Source organism: Callorhinus ursinus, unplaced genomic scaffold (assembly GCF_003265705.2).
Source record: "Callorhinus ursinus isolate GAN/ISIS: 27379988/994484 unplaced genomic scaffold, GSC_fseal_2.0 scaffold131, whole genome shotgun sequence".
NCBI classification, from domain to species: domain Eukaryota; kingdom Metazoa; phylum Chordata; class Mammalia; order Carnivora; family Otariidae; genus Callorhinus; species Callorhinus ursinus.
The window spans coordinates 536853-547598 of NW_027397193.1; the positions used below are offsets into that span (position 1 = coordinate 536853).

A 10746-nucleotide genomic window follows, 5' to 3' on the forward strand; every position below is an offset into this window, starting at 1 on the left:
TATTTCATTATTGGCTTTGGGAATTTAATTGGACCTAGAAGGCCTTTCTAGGAAGTTTGCATTTTATCCTGTTAATTACTGGCAGGGAGAGTGGGCTTGAGCTGGCAGATGAGAGATATAAGGGAGAGGGACCGGCTTGGAGACTGTTGGACTACTCCTAACAGCTCTCATAGAGTGGCAGGGAGAGACCGTTTGGAGTGGGTTCTAGAGGGAATAGAAAGAGGGCTCATGCGGCCGTTCTGGCCACATCCCCTTCGCTGATGGGGAGATCATTTTCCAGAGGCCAGACGGCTGGAACCAGGCCCTTCCGGCTTCGGAATGTCCACTACCCTGCACTCTGAGCTGAGAAACCCCAAAGGTCGGGAAAGAAAGCGGGGCTAACAGCAGAGGCGGACCTACGAGCGAGGGGGCGGGGCTTGTTTAGGACGTGTTCCCGGTGGTGGCTTCTGGGGAGCGGCCTGTGACGATCACGTCCGGCTCACCTGAAGGGGCATTCGGCACGGCTGGTGTGAAAGCAGGCGGGCTCGGAAAGCCCGAAGACTACAGGCTGAAACGTGGGGGCCAATGGAAGGCCGCGGAAAGCCCGCTCCAAGAGGTCTCGGCTCCCGCAAGCCGCCGAGGGGCGTGGCCTCTTGTAAAGAAAAGTGTTAGGCCTGAAGTGCGAGCCAATGAGAGGCGGGGAAGGCGGGGCCTGTGCGCGAGCGGCCAGTAGGGACAGGTCCTTATAGGAGGTGCTTGTGTCCCAGAGCGTGGTTACGGCTCTGCGCACGCGCGTCGGGCCGGTCTACAGGGTATCGCTGATGTTAGTGAAGAGAAAGGGGCACGGCCACAGCTCCGGGCCCAGTTTCCCCCCCACCCCCCCAGGCCTCGGGCTTGGGTCACGTGACACGAAGGGCGCCGAATTCCTCTGGAGTCAGCGCCTTTTCCCGCAGGTGAAGGCCAGAGTGCCCCGGGGGTGGGAGAAGCCTTCTGACCTCGACCCGCGGCCTGGGGTGTAGGGTCGAGTTCCGGCGCTTGCAGTGGGCAGAAGTCTGGCTTTAGGAGAGGGGCGCACTCTAGCTTGGGGGCGTGGCCTCGTCCTAGGTGACGTAGATGCGAGGTGTGCGGGCTCAACTTAGGGGCTGAGATTCGGATCCAGGTGTAAAAGAGAGGCGGGGCTCCCCGCCAATTCGTTGAGAAGTAGGTAAGTGTTAAAAGCTATGTTGAGGCCGTTCTGGCCGCACTGACCTGTGGTGGCCTAGTTTCAGTGGTGGTGGTGACGTAAGGGGGGGGGCTGGCGTCTTAGGAGGCGTGGCCTGGTTCTGGAGAGTCGTGGCCTGGTTCTCTAGATGCGTGGCCTCGTCCGGAGACAGGCGGTGTAAGGGGCGTGGCCGCGCAGAACCGGGGGGGGGGGGGGAGGCGTGGCCCGGCACCCGTGCGGGAGGGGGCGTACGTTCTGGAAAAGATCTCTGCACCCAGTTGCTGGCCCTGTCCTTTCTTTCAGGTGCCGCGTCATGGAGACTTTCGCGGCCGCCGCCCCTGCTGGGAACTTCTTCCCCTCCTTGCTGTTCTTGGCCTGCGGGACGCTAGTAGCCGCTCTGCTGGGCGCCGCGCACCGCCTGGGGCTCTTCTATCAGTTGATGCACAAGGTGCGGGGGCACAGATCAGCGGGGCTGGGGGCAGCCAAAGAAGGAACGAGCTCCTGGCATTTCTTGTACCTCACGTATTTTGCAGGCGGAGAAAGTGAGGCCCGACTAATCTGGGGGGCTCGGTTGGGAAATTCTATGCACTTCCCTGTCCCCATTGCCGGGTTGCAGACAAGGCCCTGGACTTGGCTTCTAGGAAGAGAGAATCTGGAGTATCTGCGTGTTGACTCAGCGCCCGGCCCATTCGTTCCCCAGTGGCCACGAGCCCTTTTCACAGAGCACTGCTCCCTAAATCCGGTGTGGTCAGAGTGGGCCAAAGGCAGGCACCTGGGGGGGGGGCTGTGACAGTTGTCATGTACCTCTCAACACGTCCCTGAATAGTTGCTTTTGTTTCTGCCCTCATTTTCCACAAGAGGAAACAGGCTCAAGATAGCTTGTGTGGTAACTTGCCATAGGTGATCTTTTTGGGAAGAGTTGACCCCACAGACCTCGCTCTGAACTTCTTGGCTCCTCCCTCAGGAATCTGCCCGTTCCCCGGACTCCTTCCCCAGTCCTTCCTTTCTTCACCAGGAGCAACGGGAGCAAGGCTAGTAGCCTTGAGGATCTGTGGAGGTTTAAGGCAGAGGCCTCTGTTGTGCAGGGCAGTGAGGAAGCAGGGTCTGGGAAGCCTCAGCATGATCTCTGCCAGCAAGCCGCTGGTGTGCCAGGTGCTTGGTGGCTGTAGCAGGTCAGCTGGGCCTGCCCACTGGGCTTGCCTCCTAGTGAGTGGAAGGAAGTCTAGCAGGCTGGAATCAGCAGTCAGGCTACCAGGCCCTGGAGGGCAGGCAGTTCTGGAATCTCAGCAGGTAGCCCCTAGCCAAACTGTTTCAGGTTCTCGGGATCCATTTTCCCTCTCCTTCACCCTGATTGCCCCACTGCCCTCAAGACAGGCAGTGTAACAGAAAGAGGGAACTTAAGAGCATTGGTTGTATGGGACGTTGACTATTGCTAGGGCAAGTCTTGGTCACCTTAGCTGCAAAGGGATATAATCACCAGATGATCTGATAGGATGACATGTGCTGTTGCTCTGGACCTGGCACATGGTATGTTAGGTGCCTAACCAACATCAGACTTTCTCTGACTCTGTCCTGCCCCCCTCCTTGGGGGGGCGAGATTGCCTTCTCCCTCCCTGCCCTGGTGCCCTTGCCCTGGTCCTTGATAATCTTGCTCCTCCCCCTCTGTGGGCCCAGGTGGACAAGACAAGCATTCAGCATGGCGGGGAAAACGTGGCAGCTGTGCTGAGGGCCCATGGCGTGCGGTTCCTCTTCACACTGGTCGGTGGGCACATTTCCCCGCTGCTGGTGGCCTGCGAGAAGCTGGGTATCCGTGTGGTGGACACACGCCACGAAGTCACAGCTGTCTTTGCCGCCGATGCCGTGGCCCGCCTGACCGGTGAGGGCAGAGCAGAGAGGGCTGAGGGCTGGGGAGAATGGGATGGGAGGTTTCGAGGGGCGGAGTTTTTTCAGAGGTGGCAAGGACGGTGGGCACAGATGGCTGTGATGGATTCTGTGTTTCAGGGATGGTGGGTGTGGCTGCAGTGACAGCAGGCCCTGGCCTCACCAACACGGTGACTGCAATGAAGAACGCCCAGATAGCTCAGTCCCCAGTCCTGCTTCTGGGTGGGGCTGCCAGCATGCTCCTACAGGTGCCTTGTCCTTGGTGGGTGGTGGGGGCCCCAGGGAGCCTCAGAGGGCTCATGTGTTGACTCTTTGGATGCCTCTCTTTCCACCAGAACCGGGGTGCACTCCAGGCCATTGATCAGATGTCCCTGTTTAGGCCACTGTGCAAGTTTTGTGCTTCTGTGCGGAGGGTGCGAGACATCGTGCCCACTCTGAGGGCTGCGATGGCTGCTGCCCAGTCAGGCACCCCAGGTAGGTGGGGGGCATGTGCTGGGCAGTGGTCAGGCCCTAAGTCCTGGGTCTAGGGAGCCATGGCAGGCTCAGTATCCTCCCTGCCCCTCTGCAGGCCCAGTGTTTGTGGAGCTGCCCATTGATGTGCTGTACCCCTACTTCATGGTCCAGAAGGAGGTGGTGCCAGCCAATCCGCCCAAGGACCTCATGGGTCGACTGGTCTCCTGGTGAGTAGCCCCACTCCCACCATGCCCTCTCCAGCCCCCTGCCCTCTTTTGTAACTTCCTGCCAGCATCTGTCTCTCCTTTGACCATTCATCGGCTTGCATGTCAATTGAGTGGGGGGAGGGCAGCCATGGGAATAGCATTCTAGGTAGAGGAACTACATATGCAAAGGTCCTGAGGCAGGAGCAAACTTGGTGGGTTGGGAAAGCAAGGTAGCCTATGTGGCAGCAGCAGGTAAGCAAAGGGGCAGGGGCTGAGCTCAGAGCAGCCAGCAGGGGCCATTGGGAGGACCTGGATTTTTTTTTTTTTTTTTTTTTTTTTTAATTTGAGTTCCATTGAGAAGCATTACAGGGCCTTTAGCAGAGGCGTGGGATACCCTGATTCAGGTTTTTATGTTCTCTCTGATTGCTCTTGGAGAATGGACTGTGGAGTTGGGTGGAAGCTGGGAAGCCAGGGAGGAGGTGTGGTGGGCCTTGGGATGAGAGGCAGTGGTGGCCTGGATCCGGGTGGTGGCCGTGAGATGCAGAGACACGGATGGATCACATGTGAGTGCTTGGACCTCCATCTGGCCAGGATAAGGGATAAGCTCGAAGGTTTTCCTAGAAGAGCTACAAACTTGAGGGGGGCTTCTTTCAGTTGAGAGGCTAGAAAGGGGTTCCAGCCCAGGCAGAGGTATATGAAAAAGATCTGTTTTTGGTCACCACTGAGATGGGCCTGGCTGACAGCACAGGAAAGAGAGTCGATTCTCCTTCCCCTCTATCCCTTCCCTTTGCCTGTGTTTGCCCTTCCATCTTCCGTTCCCCTTCCACCACATACTTAGCGAGTGCCATACTTAGCAGGTACCAGGATAGGCAGGCCGTTGCCCCCTTGAGAGACAGCACCTTGAGGGCTGGCTCGGGGTAGCAGTTTTATTCATGTGTCTTTTATAACAACCCTGAGTCAAGATGGAAAGGTATTATTATGGGTGTTTCATAGATTGGGTAACTGGCCCCAAGGGGGCCAAATCACTGGCATGAAGTCACCCAGCTTGTTACTGGCACACGAGGATTCAGCCTGGAGGACCCCTCGGTGCTTTGTCCACAGAGCTATGTGCTGTCTATAATGAATGAAGTGAAAGCCCAGAGCGATGGGTCCAAATCCCAGGACTGCGGCTAACTAGCTGTGTTAACCTTGAGCAAATGGTGAAGCCTTTCTTTTTTTCCACCAGTTTAATTGAGATTACACAGGGCGAAGTTTAAGGTGGACAGTGCAATCATTTAATCTTCCTTGACTGCACCTTCCTTATCTGTAAAATGGGGGAGCGCTGCTTGTTTTTCTCTCTAGACTAAGATTCTGTGAAGAATAAAACGAGGTCATTTTGATAGTGTAAAATGCGGGAGTGAATAATTAACTGTTATTTTCTTAAATAAGGATACGGTCAGAGTCCAGTGTCCCTATCAGGTGTGAGGCAGGGTGTCTCCCATCTTTTCTCCAGCATGGTTAGGGATCCACAAATACAGAGGGGGATTCAGGAGTCCTGAACACGTAGGAAGTGGCTGGTGACCCGGTCAGGGAGGCTCAAGTGTCAAGCAGTTTTATTCTGTGGCGGTGACAGCAGTCTCTCTGCTGCTGTCCCCCCCTCCCTGCCCTGCTCCCCCCCATCCTCCATTCACCTCTTCTTTGTTATTTTTTTAATTTTTAAAAATTTCTTTTTAAAGATTTTATATATTTATTTGACAGACACAGCAAGAGAGGGAACACAAGCAGGGGGAGCAGCAGAGGGAGAGGGAGAAGCAGATTCCCCGCTGAGCGGGGAGCCCGATGTGGGACTCGATCCCAGGACCCTGGGATCATGACCTGAGCTGAAGGTGGACGCTTAACTGACTGAGCCACCCAGGCGCCCCTCCATTCTCCTCCTCTCTCTCGGGCTCCCCCTACTCGGCCCCTAGTCCTTTCTTTGCCTTTTCTTTTTATGTTGGTTCCTTCTTTGGCCTTTTCTCATTGTCTACAATCTCGGTTCCTCCTTAAAAGAGAAACAGAAGCTTCAGGCTATGGCTGCTTTCTGCCAACGCCCACGTGTCTTGTTTTTGGTTGGGCTGGGTGTTCCTCAGGGAGGTCAGAGCTGGGCAGGAGGTATCTCTCTGTCTCCAGGCCCTGCACTGGCCCACACAGATGGTCGGGGCCCTAGGACCCAATGAGTAAAGAGACAGAAGGAGATGTCAGAGCCAGAGAAAGCGGCTTGAGTGCTAGGGATATTAGTAGCCTCACTGATACAGTGTTTTGCAAAGTGCTTCATATCCTGGATGGATAGGTAGCGAACCTTGGAAGGGAGATTCCCTTTTACATTTTACCTTAACTTCAGAAAGGTTAAGTCACTTGCCAGGTCACACAGCTAGAAAGAGGAGCCGCATGTGGCTGCCCTCGCAGCCGTCCGTGGCCCTGATCGTGGTACTCCACGCCTGTGTCACTTGTTTCTGAGGGTCTGTGTCCGGTTGGGTAGTCGCCAGAAGCTTCTGAGGGAAACTGGCTCCTGGAGACTTGGCCATTGGCGTGTGCCTCTCCTGGTCCACTCCTGTGCCTGTCTCACTTCCCTGCTAGACCCTGGCCTCCTCCAGCTCCTGGAGCCCCTGTCACTGATCCTGGTAACCGCTTCTTCCTCTCACCTTTGCAGGTACTTAGAGAATTACCTGGCCAACCTCTTTGCAGGAGCCTGGGAGCCTCAGCCTGAGGGCCCTCTGCCTCTGGACATTCCCCAGGCATCCTCCCAGCAGGTGAATTGCTTCTCTTCCCTGGCTGAGGACCCCCACCTGGCAGGATGGTCTCTCTTTGAGTCAGTATTGGGGCGTTGATCTTGGGGGCTGATGGTGACTCACACGGTTGGCTCTTTGAGCCCCATCTCTCATCCCAGGTTCAGCGCTGTATGGAAATCTTGAGCCGAGCCAAAAGGCCCCTTATTGTGCTGGGGAGCCAGGCTCTGCTGCCTCCGACACCTGCTGACAAACTTCGGTGAGAAGGCTTAGCCCTGCCCTTACTATCAAATACCTGGTCCCTGGTCTCCTGTTGCCTTGTGGGCTGGGGCATGCCCTCGACACTACACTCACCTCTGTTCTGCCCGGATCCTCAGGGCTGCTGTGGAGACCCTTGGCATCCCCTGCTTCCTGGGAGGGATGGCGCGAGGACTGCTGGGCCGCAACCACCCCCTCCACATCCAGCAGAACCGGAGCGCTGCCCTGAAGAAAGCAGACGTTGTCCTTCTGGCAGGTGGGCCTCGGCCTCCGCCCTCTTCCTGTTTCCTCCCTCCAGGCACCTCCCCCCCCCCTTTGTGACCCTGACCTTCCTAGTCAGGTACTTACTGGCACCCTACCCTCATAATCACCCACGGTCTTATCTTGGGCCCCACCCCTTCCCCTTTCAAGGGTTTAGACAACCGCGTACTTTGAAGTCTAGGCCAACTCTCGCAAGGTTGCCACTGTGTTGTAGGACTCAGTTTCACACAGAGGGGAATGCACGGATAGTGGGCACCTGCGGTATTTATGTTCAGCATTTGCATTTGTATGCTTTATACAGGATTTCTGTAGCACAGACACGTATGGCATGTGCATTTTCATGTGAAGTATTTGGAGTCCTGCCCCACACGTAATAATTTGATCCGTTCTCTGTTGGGTAATAACCATCCCTAAATTCGGTGACTTGAACTTATCATTTCTTAAGGTCCACCCAGAGGTTAGGTGGTAGTTTTTCTGGTTTTGACGGGGCTCATTCATGAGTCTGGAGGTGGAGAGGCAAGAAGGCCTCTGAGCTGGGCTGGGCTGGGCTGGCACATACACTTGGCCTTGGCTGACTACAGGTTAGGCTGGCATGGCCTTCGCAGGGATAACTGAGTTCTTTCACTCTTCCCTACCTCTTTGTCCGGCTTTCTTACCATCCAGCAGGCTAGCCTGGGCTTGCTCACTTGGTGGAGGATGAGAAACGTGCAGGGATGGGAGAGCAAGGTTTTTCAAGGGAGACAGTAGAAGCCACAATTCTTGAAGCTTGGTCTCGGGAACGCCTGCCTTCAGCTGCCGCACTCGATGGGCCAGAGCACGTCCCCGAGGCCAGCCCAGATTTGAGGGGTGCGGAGCTGTGAGGTCACTGCGGTCGGGAGTGGTAGAGTGAGAAAGGAAGAATGGGGGCCCTTCTGCATTTAGCTTGCTGTGGTGGATTAAGTAAGGTGGTGGGACACTGGCTCTCCAGCCACTGAGACCCTGTTCCCCACTCCAGGAGCCGTGTGTGACTTCCGTCTGTCTTATGGCCGTGTCCTCAGCCGCAGCAGCAAGATCATCATTGTCAACCGTAACCGGAAAGAGATGTTGCTTAATTCAGACATGTTCTGGAAGCCCCAGGAAGCCGTGCAGGGTGAGCTCTTGGGACCCCCCCCCCCCAAACACATGTATGCTCTTCCCTGTCTTCCTTCTGACCTCTGCTGTAGCTGGCTTGAGCCAGGTGCTGGTGAGCAAAGCCCAGACCCTGCCCCGGTGGCACCCAGTCAGCCAGGGACACACATTTGGCTCTCAGACTGCTGGGTGCTTCTGGATGAACAAATGGTGGGGCGTGCATAAGAGGGAGGGCCTGGGAATGTGCATGTGATCTTGCCCCTGGTTGCAAACCTTCCCATGCTGCCAGCTGCCTGGAGGACAGAGATCTTCCTCCTGGGCCCCTGAGGCCTCTGTTGTCCTGTCATGCCATCCCTGTTCAGTCTGCTCCCACAGCCTTTATGTGCTCTGCTCTGCCCATTGTTCCAAGCATGTTGACGGTGCTACACGGAACTCTTGCATCAAGCGGAGAAGTGGCATTGCCGCGTTCGTGTTTGGGCAGGTCCACTGTAGTAGCTGGTAGGCTGTGAGTCGGAGAGGGCAGGTGGAGGCCAGGGGCCCGTTAACCCCGGGCCAGGACAGAAAGGACGAGGCCCGGAGTGGGAGCAGGCAGGGAAGACAGACTCCGCTTCTGAGCCTCCATGGGATCATTTCTAAGACCGAGATGAAAAGTACATCACTGGCCCATTTCTCGGTCACTTCACAAGCACTCTGCATGTCTGGGTTGGAGAGACGTGCTTGGCTGATGAAGGTGTTTGGAGGGACGTGTTTTAGAGGCAGGACTGATAGCACTGCCTGATCTGGGGGGTGAGGAGGAGGCAGGCAACAAGGCTGCTTGGGATTCTAACCCACTTCGTGCTTCCTAAACGTTCATTTCTCTGGCCTTGCTCTCTGCCTCACCTTGGCTGCCCTAACCTGGTTCTGGCAGACTTCTGGGGTGTGTTTTACCTGTTTTGCCCTAGGAACATCCCCGGCCTGCCTCCTTGTCTCCTGCTGGAATGTTGCCACTGGATTCCTGCTGTCACTGGGCCTCTGATGCTGGAAGGGCAGGAGGCCACTTCCCTGCAGCTGTACCCTCTTCCTTCCCTAGGAGACGTGGGCTCCTTTGTGGTGAGGCTGGCGGAGGGCCTTAAGGGCCAGACGTGGGCCTCAGACTGGGCAGAGGAGCTTCGGCAAGCTGACCAGCAGAAGGAGCAGGCCTTTCGGTGGGGACCGGGGTGGAGTGGACGCATGGGCTGGGGGTGTGGCTGTGGGTTCCTGGAGGGCTCTGTTGCTGGCCCTGCTGACGTGTGCCGCTCCATGGCAGGGAGAAGGGGTTGATGCCTGTAGCCCAGCACCTGAACCCAGTGTGGGTACTGCAGCTGGTGGAGGAAACTCTGCCTGACAACTCGATTCTGGTGGTCGACGGTGGGGACTTCGTGGGCACTGCTGCCCACCTGGTGCGGCCCCGTGGTCCCCTGTCCTGGCTCGATCCTGGTAAGGAGGGGCCTGTGCCTGGGACAGCTAGCATTGTCCAGGCCCCTTTACACCCACCTGCTCTTGGTCTTCCTAGGGGCCTTTGGGACTCTGGGCGTTGGTGCAGGATTTGCACTCGGGGCCAAACTGTGCCGGCCGGATGCCGAGGTGAGTGAGGGTGCTGGAGGCGGGGGGCAGTGAGTGGGTTTTCTGGGCAGTGAGCCACTCAACCAGCCTTGTTCCCTGCTCAGGTGTGGTGCCTGTTTGGAGATGGAGCTTTTGGCTATAGCCTCATTGAATTTGACACCTTCGTCAGGCACAAGGTGACCGAGCTGCCCAGAGGGAAGCTCGGAGCTTGGGGTTCTGGGAGAGGTCATCGGGGTGGGCAGGGCTAGGGAGGGAGCTGCTTCTGTCTGGCAAAGGTCCTGTCCCTGTCTTTGTCCTCTGGCTGGCCAAGCCTTCAAACTGAAGGCTGTGGCCTGGCCTCATCCTTTCTTTGCAGATCCCAGTGATTGCTTTGATAGGGAATGATGCTGGCTGGACCCAGATTTCTCGGGAGCAGGTGCCCTCTCTGGGCAGCAATGTGGCCTGTGGCCTGGCTTACACTGGTGAGAAGCTGGGGTAGGGTGGAGAGAGGGTGAAGCTGTTTCATGCGTTCCTCTCCTGGGCTGACTGCATGGTGTCCTAGGTCCCTGCCACCATCTCACTTGACTTCCCCTTTTAGATTATCACCGGGCAGCCATGGGACTTGGGGCCCAGGGCTTGCTGCTGTCAGGGGAGAAAGAAGATCAGGTGGTCGAGGTGCTTCGTGATGCTCAACAGCAGTGCCGAGGTGGCCACCCGGTTGTGGTCAACATCCTCATTGGGAGGACAGACTTCCGAGATGGCTCCATTGCTGTGTAGGGCCTCATGGGTCAGTACCCTTGGCCTTCCCACCCCTGGACTGTGCCTGGCTGGTTTAGAGTCTCCTCCTTGCCTGCCTTGGACTTGGCTGATCAGGTCCAGTGACTCTACAACCCTCCCTGAGGACAGGGGCTGGGGCGGTCAGAGCTCAGAGAGGTTCCCTGGCAGCACTGGAGAGCTCCTGGGCCTTTTTCTCTGGGCACAACTGCCCTTTCTCCCTTCCTCTCGGGCACACTGAATAAACCACCCGTGTGGGCCCCAGCACTCATTCCAGAACTTGTGCATACTGATTTATTGTCCACAAAGATGGAAGTGAGGG

General features: G+C 56.7%; 1 protein-coding gene across 3 annotated transcripts; it reads left to right on the plus strand.

The window, feature by feature from the left end:
• Positions 1 to 771: 771 nt before the first annotated feature.
• ILVBL (ilvB acetolactate synthase like) lies at positions 772 to 10703 on the plus strand. Of its 3 annotated transcripts, none has more exons than XM_025864797.2 (16): positions 772 to 1183; positions 1484 to 1628; positions 2855 to 3056; positions 3182 to 3309; positions 3397 to 3535; positions 3630 to 3741; positions 6389 to 6488; positions 6608 to 6723; positions 6842 to 6978; positions 7978 to 8112; positions 9160 to 9274; positions 9376 to 9545; positions 9622 to 9692; positions 9776 to 9847; positions 10027 to 10132; positions 10249 to 10703. In XM_025864797.2, exons 2-16 carry the CDS (start codon positions 1494 to 1496, stop codon positions 10425 to 10427), a joined length of 1917 nt encoding a protein of 638 aa, XP_025720582.1. In that variant the 5' UTR covers positions 772 to 1183; positions 1484 to 1493; the 3' UTR covers positions 10428 to 10703. The 3 variants fall into 3 exon arrangements, with proteins under 3 accessions (XP_025720582.1, XP_025720583.1, XP_025720585.1); XM_025864798.2 differs by having other exon boundaries at positions 779 to 932; XM_025864800.2 differs by lacking the exon at positions 772 to 1183 and having other exon boundaries at positions 6626 to 6723.
• The last annotated feature ends 43 nt before the right edge of the window (positions 10704 to 10746 follow it).